Below are 15,199 nucleotides of genomic sequence, written 5' to 3'. Positions count from 1 at the left end.
TGTCTGCCTGATGAGAATTTTGCAGGATTGGCTCCGCAAAATCCCTCAATCCTTTTATTTCACTTTGAGAGTCTGTGCAACCTTTCTGGAAGGCAATAGAACAGCTGCTGAGATTTCAGCTTAATGCACCGGTAGCAACGGCTTGTCATACTTTACAAAAATTTTCTATTTATCAGCATTGGCATTTGGTTTCTCACTGCTCCTGGTGAGTTTGTAAATAGCTAATCTCCTTTTAAACCAGCCGCCACCTCTTGCCTAATTTATTTTTCAGCGTTGGCACAGCTAAGAAAGTTGTTATCATAACTGTTTCCCATGGTGACAAGCTACATCATGTTTAAATACTGGATCGTGACACAATTAAATATTATTGGTCAAAGAAAGATACTTAATGATAAAAAGTTTCTGTTTTCAACATAACTAGCCATTTTGGTGAAGAGCCTGGGAGGTTTAAGATCTGTGAATTACATAACTCCTGTTAAGATACGTAGTTTTGCGGCAACATCGGCCAGAATACTATTTTCAACTAACCTAGAAAGCAGTGGAGGCATTTTCATCATTTGTTATTATTTTCAGGTCTGGCAGGATCTTGTCTTCCTGTGTTTAATACCATGCCCTTTGCTTACTGTAATATCAACCAAGTTTGTTACTACGCCAGTCGAAATGATAAGTCTTACTGGTTGTCAAGTGCTGCTCCTTTACCAACGACGCCACTCTCTGAAGAAGAAATACAGCCATATATAAGCAGGTGTGCTGTATGTGAGGCCCCAGCCCAAGCGGTAGCAGTTCACAGCCAAGATCAGTCGATTCCTTCCTGCCCGGTGAACTGGAGGAGTCTTTGGATAGGATATTCTTTTTTGATGGTAAGAGTCTGGGCACATAAGTTTCTTTCATACAGCTTTTGTGTTCTAAAGGTTCAAAGATTCTTAGCTCTGAAAAGTAAACTATCCAATGTCTAGCAAACATTAAGAAGGAAAATTCACAAAAAGAAACAACATGAGGGTTAGTGCCAAACTGTATAACCTGGCTGTAGCTGTATATACTAAAGTCATAGCCTTAGGCTACACATTTCTTAGAATTACAAAGATTTTGCTTGCTTGTCTTTAACAAAACAACGGGGTTTTCAGGTACAGAGACACACTTTTCAGAATTAGAGGTGCAGGTCTCTCTAATGCCATCCTCTAGTTACCTTTGCAGCAGTTTAGATAACGGCATCGTTTAGAATCGACCCGGATTACTCTTTCCTTCGGATCGATAAATACCAGAAAAATAAGTGAGCTGGCTCTAGACTTTTGAGATTAACTCATTACAGAGCAAATGAAGATTTTCTCCAGCAAAGGAAGCTTACTCCAGCTTAAGATCACCAAAAATAGTACAGTTAAAAGCAAATAAAAGTCAGAAAAAGACAGATGAACATAATTTACCTATTTTTCATGCACAGTTATCAAGGTCTTTCATTGTTCTTTCCAGCACACTGGATCTGGTGATCAGGGCGGTGGACAGTCCCTTATGTCACCTGGAAGTTGCCTAGAAGACTTCAGATCAGCACCATTCATTGAATGCCAGGGGCAGCGGGGAACATGTCATTTTTTTGCTAACAAATACAGTTTCTGGCTAACAACCGTGATGCCCGAATTGCAGTTTGCATCAGCCCCCCTGTCAGGAACTCTTAAAGAAGGACAAGAGCAGAGGAAAAAAATCAGTAGATGCCAGGTATGCCTGAAGCATGGCTAACAAGCGAAACAAAAATGAACAGCTAGAGTGAGACTTGCGTAAGGATCAACAACACGCTACAGGTTTAAACAGTATTTAATATTTGAATGTATTTGAAACTGCGCGGCGCTGTTCTTTTTGTTTGAATGGATATATAAGACTGAAAGGTGAAAGATCTGCTCAGCCTCATCCACCCATGTACACACATCTACAGGTAGTAAAATCTAGTGTAAACGACTTAATTTAAAAAAAAAAAAAGAAACTGTCACATTGGTGTCCACTGCCATAACAACATACAGGTGACAAGGTGAGCTTGGAGGGTCGAATCAAGTCGGGAATAGCAATGAAGCCATAGCGGTTGTGCAAGACAAGGGATTTCCTGTTAGAAATGGCATTTACAACAGGAAGAGTATGTGCATTTATATGGCATATTATAAATATTTATCCTTATAGATACGGATGTGCAAGCATACAAATATCGTAAAGCCCTATAGCTGAATTTCCCAAGCTAAAGAAACTTGCACATGCTGTTTCTGAGGGAAGGGGAAAATGTAATTGTTTAAAAAAACCTCATAATAAAAACAATGAAGATCAAAGGCTTTTACCATCCCAGTACTGAACCAAACTGCGAAAGAACTGTTAATTGGGCTTTCATAAGCAACAAAAAGTTGCAAATCCGTTTAACAGCAGATTATGTAAGAAAATAAAATTAGCTGATAATGAATCCTTACAAAGCTGTATTTATATTCGCAATTAATTTCCAAGAGCAGTTAAATTAAATTATTAAGCTCCAATCCAAGTAGCTGAAGAAACAAAGCAGTTTCTAATATTAATTGAAAAGGAATTGTAGCAGGGTGATAAAACGGATGAACTTATCTGAGCGATGAATATAAGAAGCGTTAGGACAATTGTCTAAACTTGACGCTAATGAATTTTGTTCATTTTTTGCTTCTGTTTTTGTAAATACACCGCCAAAAAAAAAAAAAGAACCATCACCTTTAAGATCCTTATGGAATCATAGCTCTAGAGATGCTTTTTATTTTTTGAAGCATCGATTGTTAAAATGTTTATGAGCTAAAGCACTAATCACCTTTTGAAAAAGTTAAAACACGTTTATACCTCCTTCATTCAGCTATAAAACCAGAACTATTAAACGCATGTTTGAATCGTGGTGAAACTACTGAACACACAGATTGCAAATGGAGAATTCATCATGTGCAGAAGGGCCACAAATGCTCCTTTTACCCTTGAATAAGCTATGTTTTACTGGAATGGAATAAAATGTTTTTTCCGGCACTTTGCATTTCAACTTGTGTTCACTGAGAGGTGCCCCCAGCAAAAGGATTTTCAAGGAAACAGAGATCCACGTCCAAGAGGCCTAATTCAAAGAAAACTCCCTCTGAGGCCGTCACGAGTACAACAGGCTGATCAGCCAATTTAAAAGTTGGCTACACAAACTCAAAGAGCAGGAAAGCCAGACATCCCAGTCTCAGCCAGAGGAGAATAAAATAGTCGGAGGGCAAGTCCATTCAAGTGTGAATACATCAGACCGTGCAACTTCCTTCTGACAAAACCGGCCAGACCTCTCCGATCTGCCGTGCTCACACAATGGTCAGCTAACTCTCCCACTCTTTCACCCGGGAGAGGGTCAAGAGCCCTCCTGGGGCACGACCCCGTCCCCACCTGTCCCGGGGAACCGTTCCCTTGTGGTCCTAGTGGCCCACCGGGACAGGGCACACTTCTCGGTTCACTCTCCAGCGATCCCAGCTGCACGCTCCAGACCTGGCACACCACACGGTCTTTTGAGGAGGGACTAATCCCTACCCTTGAACTGTATGAAAGAATTTAATCCCCTCCTGCTTCAGACAGCGTCCCACACACAGGCCAGACTGGCTTTCCCGTTTGAAGTAAAAACCAACGTCTCGACTCTGCAAGGTGGCGAGTAGCTTCGGAGCTTACTGCTGTGAGAAGAAAGCAGCACGTAGAGAGGAGCACCCTGCCTTAGTCACCTGTCCTTTAAGGTGTGCAAACTGTGTTTCCAAAAAGGCCACAGCTAAAGCCACAATGGGCTAGCAGCTTCGGCGTTATGTTCCCAGGGGCAGACAAACACCCCGCTTCCTCAGGTGACGTCCCCATTTCCTCCTCCGTGGATTTAGGTAATTCCACGTTAGGGTCTCACTTACGAGCTTTTCCTGACAGTACTCACCAGCTCCTCCGTTACTCATTTGCAGCCTCTTTTCAGGTTGGAAACCCTCTGGAGAAGGGCAGTGGCTTTGCTGGAGATACTTAACAGTGGGGCTTTGGTACTCGCCGCGCTTAGGGAAACGATAAAGAAAACCTTATACACTATGTTATTGCAAGCTCTGTCACAATGAGAAGAGTTGAAGACAAGTAAGATGGAATAAAACGGGAATTGGATCTGTGTTCACCTAACTTGAACAAGCACACAGAAAAATCAAACACATCCGAGAGAATCAACAAAAAAAAAGATCCAATAATCTAAATAAGCCGTTTCATGGCATTTCACCATCTTGCTCTTTTGGTTGATTTAAAGCCACCGTGTAAACCAGTCATGTTTTTCTTATTTTGACACAGAGTTTTTGCACCTGTGCCAGTTGCATTTTACTATGTTCTACAAGAACAAACGATACAGAGATGCATTTTTAGGCTGCCGCTGATAGGTTAAATATTGAATAGGAGTGTAAATTCCCGTTTCATGCTTAGCTGACTCTAAGGCATTTGTCAGAAGTATCGTACTAATTAAAAATGAAAATGCAGATAAATTGCCTAACGTTACAAAGCAAATAAGACAGACCAAAGTATAAAGCAGCACATGCTGTAATTCTGCAATCATTTGTCCAGTGACTATAAGCAGAAAAACAATTGGTTAATTATTCATAGGGGACCTAATCATGAAATTATGTGCGAAAAGGAATAGCTGAAACTGTTCATGAGTAAAAACACTCCTAAAGGCAATGGCCTTGTGCAAGTCCTTATAGTCCAAATTACCCTTACTACTGCATTCAGGAGCTTCGGATCTTGTGCAGGCCCAGTAAAGAAGTGAATTCTATCCTAAACAGCAGGCAGGATATTAATAGCAACACAGAAAATTATGCAGGCTACACTCGGAGGTCATCGGAATTAGAGCCATTTGGGGTGAACTGCCCCGGAATTAAATTCAGAACCCGTGATTTACAATGAGGAGACTTGCTCGCCCATCACCCTAGCAAACCACGGCAACTGAAGGGGGGTAGATTCAGACTAGATATGAGGAAGAAATTGTTTACGCTGAGGGTGGTGAAGCACTGGCCCAGGTTGCCCAGAGAGGTGGTGGATGCCCCATCCCTGGAAACATTCCAGGTCAGGTTGGACGGGGCTCTGAGCGACCTGATCTAGTTGAAGATGTCCCTGCCCACGGCAGGGGGGCTGGACTAGGTGACCTTTAGAGGTCCCTTCCAACCCAAACCATTCCATGATTCTGTGATCTGTATGGCTGGGAAGCAGGGACGATGCCTGGCTCTAACTCATGGCAAATCCCCAGGGCAGTTATCAGATTCTTCTCTCTCCTTCACATCCCTCCGCATCAGGATTCCTGGAAGGTAACTAGCAGGAAAAAAAAGACTGCGTACCCTGAGCCCTGATCTGCTGTTAAGAAATGCGGCTGTTTTTGCTTCATTTGCCGTTTTTCATAAGATGAGGAAAGAGATGCGCAGGCCTAATACTGAAAACGTCTTCTGAACTGAATTTCATCTTTTGGCGTACACAGAGCACGTCAAAAGGGAGAGACTAAAGGAAAACAAAACGGGTATCACCCATTTTATCACAATGGTGCTGTATTGTAAAAATGGTATTTTTAAAGTGTACTTTAAATTCATTTGTGTACAGTAGAATTTCTGGAGTTGAAGTCCGCAATTCGCATGCTAAAAACAGGTATCAGAATGAGAGAACAGAAAAGATGCTTAGACTGCAAACAGAGAGGGTGTTTAGCTGGGGCCTGCGAGCAGACCCAAACTTGCAGCTTCCTACAAAAGCAGCGCACCTGCCACGGGCCAGACCTGCTGCTCCAAGTCCCCTGCTTGTCACGTGCCGTCGTATCAGCAACGTCACCTGCCTGGGAGCTGTTGAACTCCTGTGGTGAGTTGGCCCTGGCTGGCGGCCAAGCACCTACCCAGCCGCTTCCCCCGCCCCAAGCAGGACAGGAGAAAAAACAGGAGGAAAAAGAGCAAGAAAACTCGTGGGTTGAAATACAGGCGGGGAGATCGCTTACCAAGTACTGTTGTGCGCTAAACGGACTCAACTCAGGGAATTTAATTTCATTTATTGCCAATTAGCAGAAATATTTAAGTACCGATTCAGGTTTTGGGAAACAAGTTGTCAAACCTTAAAACACGTTTCCTCCCACCTTCCCAGGCTCAACTTCACTCCAGGCTCCTCTCTGCCCCCTTGTTATCGCTGCAGGTTACACTCAGTCCCTTCAGTGAGGCCAGAGGTGACGCGAAGCTTCTCGGGGGGGTGGGGGTTCCAGGTACAAAGCCGTTTCTCTGTGCTGCGCCTTCCTTCTCGCTCTTTTCCTGTGCTCTGACATCGGTCCTCCACGGGCTGCAGGCCTTTTGAGGGAGGACCTGCTCTGGCAGGGGTCCTCCAAGGGCTCCAGTCCCTTCAGGGCTGTGCCTGTTCCGCCATGGCGCACCTCCGCCTCCTCCTGACCTTGGATTTCTCAGATCAGAAAACTGCTTGAAGACTCATTCCCAGAATCGCGTTACGATGCGCAACAAGTTTAAGCAAAATTGTTTCAGGAATTCTTCCAGGGTAAACTCTTAACCAAACCACTCTTTCCTACTTTGGCTGGTACATAAGCACCAGAGAAACAAACAAGAAAAGTATCAAAACAGTCAAAACCCATAGAATTCTTATAGCCCATACATTTTTTGCCTGTGTTTAAGGCAAATTAAACAAACCTTTTATCCATCAACCCAAGGTGTTGTTTACTTGTTTGAAAAAGATGCCCCTAAAGTTTTAAAGCACGCTCTTGAGGAAAAACTAAACTTGATCTGCATGATGCCTTCTGCTCCTGGTACACAGCTGAAGATGGCCAGTCTACAATGACTGTGCAAGCTCTCCAGCACGGCACGCGAGACCACAACATCAACCCTCATCAACTCTTGAAGTATTACCACGATCCAAATTCAGGAAATAAACCATATCCGTCTGAGGAACGAACTTTCTGTTGTTCCACATGGACCACTGTAAGTGACATCACTTCAGACTGACATCCCAGACGGAAGCCTGGCCTTTTCAGGTCTCACAAGCAATCCTTAAATAACGTAATTGTGTTCAATTATGCCATACACAGAAAAAGGCTGCAAACATGAGGACTTCAGTTCTAATGCTTTACATGTAATGGAACCGTCTGGGCAAGAAAGGAAAAAAAAAAAAAAAACATTCGAGACCATGGGGAAGATTTGTAATGGGGAACAGTTGTTTGCAAGAAAAAGGATTGCGCCCAAGCCAGCTGTGAAGAGGGGAGGTCAGGCAAGGACAGAGCAGATCTGCCTTTGCTCCAAAATGATAAAAAAATCTCTGACAACAACTCTGGTAAAAAAACTTCCCAGCAGGTGAAGCAATTGCTTCATCAAAATGGATCCCATTTCAGAAATGAGTGTTTTAAACCAAACAAACAACAAATACAGCCGTTGGAATTCTGCCCACCTCGAACAGCTGGAAAACTAGCCAGGTGGAGGAAAAATCACCATCAGCATTCAAACAGATACCGCTCCATATTCGTACTTAACAGCTTTCCCCTTTTCTAGTCAGTTCATCCGGATGTTCCGGAAGGTTCTGGAAGTTCAATTAGAGGTCATATTTTCTGAGCGTAAATTAAAACACAGCTCCACATTTATCATTCTAGAACGAATGTACTAAACAAACACGGTTCCTCACTATAACGTAGAAGCCTTCAGCACCTAACACCACCTCGTAGCAAATCCCACCTTGTGCTTGACCACACAGTGCTCGACTGCTTCTCAAAGGACGACAGGCTTGAGCTTCATGGTGCTTGAAACGCTACATGTTCTAACGTTTTCCACCGATTCAGTGAGGCAGAAATGCAAAACGCCGAGACAAAGTTCTAACCAATTTCCAAACAAACATTAGGTAGTAAGGTACCACGCTAATGAACAACCACTGTGTGTCACCCCCGCCTGGTTTATAGAAAGGTTTGGAATGAAGCACTCAAGCCCCAAACCGACGTCACGTTCAGCTTGGTTAAACGAAGTTTCAGTACACAGAAAAGCAAGGTCTTTTTCAGAATTGAGTCTTCCACGCACTGCGTACAGATACCACTCCTATTGTAGGCAATGCTCCTTCTTACACAACTCAGCATGATGAAGACACAGGTGTTTTCATTAGAGCAGAGATTAATCTTTCTCAGAGGCAGAAAACAATTCACTCGGATGGGAGTTGAAGAGATCTGTACTAGAAATGGCTACTCTGAGGCAGTTCCAACTGCAGCTTGTTAGATTTTTGCATACTGTATTTTAAAAACGCTAAAGCAAATCAGTATTTCCAAATGTTTTAATGTTGTTGTGCTTAAACATTTAAGATGTATGCAAAAAGCGAAATACATGGAATACATGGTACCAACGTTACAGAACTTTTGGTCGTACGTAGACAGGTTGCATCTCTGCATATATAACGTGTGCTTCCCGACGGTGATGTGCAGAAACTGAGAATTTAAGCATCCTGCCTAAAGAAGTGTTTTATCACTACAGTGCCTTCCAAATTAAACGCATCCCTCATCATTTACCCTCTGTCCTACTCATTTCACTTACATAACCCAACTCAAAAATACCTTTTTGTAAGCTAACCGCTCGTTCTGGATTTCAGGTCTGTAGATGCATGTAGCGGTGAAAAAGGAATGAATAATGTATTTTTAATACAACCGGAAGCCTCGGCTCTAAACAGCAGCAAAACGATTATCTGGATTCCTCCAACAGACACACTGCAATACACACATCCCTGTAATACCCCTGGCCCCCGTACGGGAAAACGTATGTGTCTACATAAGCGTATACTTAAGCGCTGTTTTGAACCGCAAAGCTTCCCAGAATCAAGGCCACTCTGACCTAAGCTCTGTTTTTTTCAAAATGCTGGACAAAATGGAAGTGGGAGGTTTGACCCTTGCACACCAGATACCTTAAAGCTTTTACCAGAAGTTGCTGAATTACATTTTGTACTGATGTAAATGAAAAATCTTTAGCAAAACCAGTTGAGTTACGTTATCAACGTTACGGCTGACTTTAGCTCTTTAAGAACAACACGATCCGCCTGTTAATTGGGCAAAAGAATACACAATAGTCGCCTCGGTTGCAGAGCTGTGCACATATATACTTCATTTAAAATATAGTTCTAAAAAGTCAGCAAACAGGTCATTCTGTACTCATTAATGTTGTACAGATTTAGGAGCCGTTCCTTAACTTGTTACGTGGGTAAGGAAAACATGGATTCGCAGAAAAGGCCCACCCACCGATAGGTCTTAAATGATCCCTGTAAGGAATAATTTGGGGAAGGCCCTAACCTAATCCAACATTCTCCACTAAGGCAAGAACATTTACTGTTCACCTGCTCAACAGCCCTTTGGAGATACTTGTTTAGCCTGCTCCAGAAAGACTACAGGAGGACATTCCGGAACATCCCTAGCCTATCAGAAAAGTTCGCTATCTGCGTGTTTAGAAATCCTTTGCTTACATTCATTTTGCTGCACTTCAGGCCAATTTCTTCTTGTCAGTGGACAAAAGAGATGAACTTCTCACTGTTCTCACGCAGCAGAAGACTGCTATCATATCTATACTCGATCTTCTCTTTTACTGCCCCAATTGCTTTACCATTCTGAGCACGTCATATAAACAAAAATACCCAAACCATGCTGAATTTGTACAGCAAACTGTCTTTCTCCAATTTCACAACTCTTGAAAGAGTAAATGGACATCATTACTTATTACAAGATTTAGACCCTTCAGGAAGCACGACACTCCTTCAGAAACAGTTCTACAACTGAAAGCTGAGAATTGTTAATGTTTCTTTGCCCTCTGAAATCTGGTAACAAATAAGAAGTTATCAACTTTTTTTTTTTTTTTTTTATACATAGGAAACAATTAGTAGCTTATAATAAAACCATAAAATGATTCTGTCCTCCTTGTCTGCACGTTCCTTCGAGGAGCCACAGCACATAAACTCGAGTGTCTGTTAGCCAGCTGTTTTGTTGAAGCCTGATTCACACTTAGTCATTCAGTGCTGAACAAAAATTGTTACAACTCACCAGTCACCCAATCAGAAGCGAAAACGCACTGCAACACCCGTTGCCATCACATCCCGACACCAGAAAAGGCAGCTGGACCTACAGTGTTTTTCAAGCCGTTCATTCAAGTTTCACTCGGATTGGCTGGGCGACCTTCAGACGCTGTACACCTATTAAGTTCCCTGGCCTAGATACAAGCAGGAGGTTTAAAGGTTCAACAGTTCTTTATTTTTGTATTTAACAGTACATACACCGAGCACATATGGGGATCATAATTAAAGACAGCGAAGGATAACAAAAGAAAGTTACTTTTGTCCTGCAGGCATTTCCAATCGTAATTATTACATAGGAGAAAAGGCAAGTCATTTTGCCTTCATTTGGTCAGGATAACTATCTTGGACTAACAATGCTGACAGCGGCTTTGCTCTATCCTCTGCAATTTAAGCTCTTTTTTAAATATATATATATATTTTTTATATATATATATATATAAAAAAATAAAAACCAGGACATTTGCCATAAAGACTGCTGACGCAAAGACTTTACCTCTACCAGGTATGCCCTCTTTCCTCTGTTCTCCTTTTTTAGCCTAAGAGCTATCACAGCTGGGACTTTCTTCAGCTCCATCAAAATAGTCTCCTAGCAAGGTCTGTTTTAATAAAGAATTTCCTTCTCTCCCCAGACACACGACTACTTTAATGAATCAATATTTAGGCTTTTTTCCTTATCTGCATATATGTGGTATGAACAACTTGTATCTAATGATAAGAGTTAAATTCTCCCTTTCACTTTCAAATAAAACCAAACCAATAAACCCAAAGGCAAAAAGTGGCCAGTCCCTTCGCCGCCTCCTGCTGCACCCTTTATACCAATGGAGTTCTTGGAGTGATTCTTAAGGGGTACGTGAAAATAAACAAGGTGGCATTAGTCAAACTTTTAAAAAAATGGACCATGAAAATTCCATTTTTCATTTTCACCAAACAAGCAAGCAAACCTTGTTTAACGGTAGCCATGGAAAACAGAGCTTCAGGCAGAACGACTTCTCTGAGAGGAGGCTGGTACGGCAGAATCGACATGCTCCCCCCCCTAAACGCTTCCCCTAGGACCAAGATATCAATTTAAGGGGGGCAGGACAGATTTTGATCTCGGTCGCAGCCTGTATTGAGAACGCCATTTCCACCCACGCTCACCTAGCACAATCTGTCCTGCTGTGGTGTGGAACACGTACGAGTACTGTTTTCTCAGTATTTTAAAGGGCATTTTTTCCCCCCTTAGGAGAAGCGGTACTGCCAGGAAAAAAGCATACGTACACAAGAATCTATAATTTGCCTGTGCTTAAAGACAAGACAGAAGAGGGACAGGGATTTTAAACACACCGTTCTTTCACCACATCTTAATTCTGGACTGCGAGAAACCCCTATTTATTAGCAGTAATACGTTAGGTCATTCAACCATTACATTTCAAGAATGCGCCTGTTCACAAGTCTGCTGATTAGGATTAATTAAGGGGATGGAATTTCTGACACGGTACCTGATCACAGAGTTTAGAGGAAGTACCAAAAATGCACCAGAAATCACAGCTCCGGCAAGAAAGGAATCAAACTTCAGATACTAAAATAGTTTATACAAAACCGCTTTTTCTTCAAGAATCCTTACTTTATGTAGAGTTAGTCAGGCACTAAGCAGTGTCAGAAAATATGCAACGTGGAATACTCGTCTATGCAGATCGCCCTTAATTTTTGTTCCTGAAGAGATAAAGAGCAACAGAGCACATGTGAGGAATTCATCTGCAACTTTCGTCTACCATCATCACTGCTCTGAAACCTAAACTGATGGGAGGGTTTTAATGCTAAAAATCCTACTAAGGAATCATTCTGTTAATAAACTTTCCGAAGTACTTTTAAGTACCAGAACTTTCCGATAATCCAATCCCAAAACTTCCACTAAATTCAAAAGAAACAGAATTAGTCCCAACATAATCAATCTGCCCGCTCAGTATCACAGGTCTTCATTTCTAACAATATGGTGGCAGCTCTGTGATTTACAATATACGCCTTATTAATGACTATAATGAAAAAAAAGACAGTTTTAAATGTAAAAAAAATTATTTATTTCAATTTTGTATACAAAAAAGACAAAACAGCCGAACAATTATTAGTACTGACAATTTTTGTGACTATTTAATGGCAGGTATTTCTAACCTCACCTTACAAAAACAAGTACTTTTAAAACTGTAATCATGTTTTTGATTTTACTTAGGTGTGGGGTTTTTTTTCCAACTGACTAGTGGCTAATCCAGTGGTTTTAAATAATTAAAATAACAAGGCTTAACAGACACAGAAAGTAACACTGAACCTTTTGCATTAGAAGATCAGTCCGAGGGACCAGTGCTACTTCCTCCTCATCTACATATCATTATTACCCACTGAGAAAAATATGCAAACTGTATGCAGTTTTGATACCTGTTTTTAGTGAGCATAGAAAAGTTAGCTAAGAGTATCTGCTATTTTATTCTACGGCTACTGCATATATAGAAAACCAACCAAGACCGAGAACACAACAGAAATTGGCGTTCCTTATGTACGAAGTGCCTTAGAATCTGCCAGAAAACGCTTTGCATAATATTAACAGTGTTCTTACACTACCTGAATGAGCATATCCAAAGTCACATTGCAGTCGTGTCTTTTGGCTCTCAGAACCTTGAGCCGCGTATCTGGCGTAAAAATATTGTGCTGCTTCTTGGCATAAAAATCGACAGTAGGCACAGGAAGGATGGTGAAAGTGAGAACGGCACAGGAGAGAGAACAGCTTGTGCATTTTTCAGCAAACAAAAGCTTAGTTACAACCAGAAGGTGTACTCTTTATTTAAAGAACATAGTAAAAAAATTAGTTTCAGGATTTTTTTTTCCTGTACGAAAAATAGAGCACTATGTTGTTACATTCAAACCTTAACTCCGTAGAGGAGTAGACTTCATAAAGCACAGATTGGTGATCACATGTACCTGAAAATAAAGCATTAAATTGCTCATCCTAATGCTCTACTAGGGCTGAAGAGATTCCAACAGTTCTGTACCAAAGGCCAATAATCAAATTTTTCTTGTGCAATCACACCTCTTCAGGACTGAAAATAGTTACAGAGGAGCGTCCCCAATTTCACAAGAATTTCTGCTATTATGAGGAAAAAAAGCCTGGGCAGTGAGTAGTTTTTGAGCGATACTAGAACAAAAAACCTTCAGGTTCATTAGTTAACGTTACTGAATAGGCAGATGTGCCCCAAGCAGACCAGCCACTGTGTGACAAGCAGCGAGTGGAGGGTCTGTCCAAAGTGACAGCTGAGCTCTCTGGTCTCCTATCAACGACTCTAGAGTTGGGTAGAGAAGTTCCTTCTAGAAAATGAAGAATTCAAGGTAGCCTATATTTAGGCAAGGTCTCCACAAGTCTGCAAACTCTTACTGCTGCTACTGGACGTCAAATGAGATACACACAGAGAAATAGTAGAATTTCTAAAGCCGCATGAAGAGCGTATACATGATACAATTTCCAAGCCTTCTTAAAAAGGGAAATAGATGCTTTGAAAAAGTGTAAGTTACTAAATAAATATATTCCTTGTATGGCATATCCACCTCCCTTTCCATAAAACTCCTAACAAATTATTTCAACTCTAAAGGGAAGCATTTTATTTAAAACATAAATATTAAGAAAGGCTTTAGGAAATAATAAGCAGTTACAACCCATTTTTATCACATACAAGCTCTAGATAAAATGGCATGTTTTAAGGAAGACTGCAACACTAGAGGTTGTATTAAATGACTCCTTAGGGTAAGGATAGCTGCAACTATTTTTCACACAGTTTGCAAGACTGCTCAAAAGCTTAAGCGTAGACTCATATGATCTAGCTGTTGTCGTCAAAGCAATCTTTTCAAGTGACATCTCACATGCCAATCCCAAAACCAGCCGGTCATCAGAGATAAACAGAGACAAGTTTGTAAGGAAAAATTGCATGGTTTTACAATTGTATAAAAAAAAAAAAAAAGTAATTTTTTTTTCATCTGTGATGGATGAAGAAAACCTGTTGTCCGAGAATACCAGCAGTCAAAAAGCCAAGGAATTCTTGAAGCTACACAAAAGAACTTAAGAAAAAAAGACAGTTTGGTAAAACCATCAGTCTTCTTTCATATTTAAGGTGCATTAAGATGGAGACTGCCAAAGATCACATTTTGATTCCTATCTCACACTTTTTATGCAAATTCCAATTTTGAGCCTGGACTCTCAAAATCCTCTGCAGTTTTGCAACTAGTAGTAAAAAAAAATTGGAAAAACATTACAAACGAACCTGCATATTACAAATAAATCTGCAAATATTTTGGTAACTCTGAATAGCACTTTACAATTTCCACGACACCTGCCAATTTCATTGTCTCTCAAACCTACGAAGCCTTTGCCTTCTTCTTTCCTCTTCTGAATGCTGCTCAGGTGGAAACCAAAAACCATAGGGTCGCCGCTCATTAGTATACGTTGCTCCACCAAAATCTACAAGACACAATGAAAAACAACTGTTATTTTGCTCTGTAATATGAGAAAAATGCACATATATCCTGTAATCCAAAACATCACAACACAAAGGAAAGAGGGAGTTGAATGTTTCCAATTCTGATCGTTTCAGGGCAATCACAACTTCCAGCAACTGCTCTTAAAGACACTGAAATAAAAAAAAACAAAACGAAAACAAACATCACAAACAAAAAACCAAACCAACAAACCACAACCAAAAGAACACCCAAACATCTAACAAGTATTAATCTGGGAGTTCACATTTTTCACGATCCCTACTTTGTATAGTAAACTCCAGATTGTTAAACTATTTAAACGTCCTCAGTAGTTACTTCTGGCAAAATCAGCTTTTGTTTTTGCTTTTAGTACCGCGGTCCAACATGTGCTGACCCATACCAGATGCACATACAACTCCCATCCTTAGTTGGCAGCAAGCGATTTCACAAATAAGCTACACGTGGCAGCTCCGCTAGAGAGAACTGTAAGCAATTTAATCTGAGCAGAAATAGCACACGAAAACCGCAGGTTCTCTGCCCTGGCACCCCAAGAGCAGACAAGAACAGGCTATTCCAGCAGCTCTTCAGAATTCACAGTAAGTCACCGAGCAAAGAAACGGTTAAAAGGTTGTGGTTACACACCACC

The 15,199-nt window shown here is 41.2% G+C and overlaps 2 protein-coding genes across 3 annotated transcripts in view; one reads left to right on the top strand and one right to left on the bottom strand.

Annotated features, from left to right (window-relative positions):
- COL4A4 (collagen type IV alpha 4 chain) overlaps positions 1-3,000 on the top strand; it is a 77,150-nt gene extending 74,150 nt beyond the window's left edge. The window contains exons 47-48 of the mRNA XM_076340904.1: positions 574-860; positions 1,468-3,000. Coding sequence (XP_076197019.1) covers positions 574-860; positions 1,468-1,731 — 551 coding nt within the window. The 3' untranslated portion in view covers positions 1,732-3,000. The remainder of the gene's footprint in view (positions 1-573; positions 861-1,467) is intronic.
- Positions 3,001-14,359: 11,359 nt separating this feature from the next.
- RHBDD1 (rhomboid domain containing 1) overlaps positions 14,360-15,199 on the bottom strand; it is a 55,253-nt gene continuing 54,413 nt past the window's right edge. For both annotated transcript variants that reach the window (XM_076340902.1, XM_076340903.1), the window contains exon 7: positions 14,360-14,536. In XM_076340902.1, coding sequence (XP_076197017.1) covers positions 14,418-14,536 — 119 coding nt within the window. In that variant the 3' untranslated portion in view covers positions 14,360-14,417. The remainder of the gene's footprint in view (positions 14,537-15,199) is intronic.

This window comes from Aptenodytes patagonicus, chromosome 6, assembly GCF_965638725.1.
Source record: "Aptenodytes patagonicus chromosome 6, bAptPat1.pri.cur, whole genome shotgun sequence".
NCBI lineage: Eukaryota > Metazoa > Chordata > Aves > Sphenisciformes > Spheniscidae > Aptenodytes > Aptenodytes patagonicus.
The sequence above is the reverse complement of the archived record's forward strand: the minus strand, read 5'-3'. Positions and strand labels throughout refer to the sequence as shown.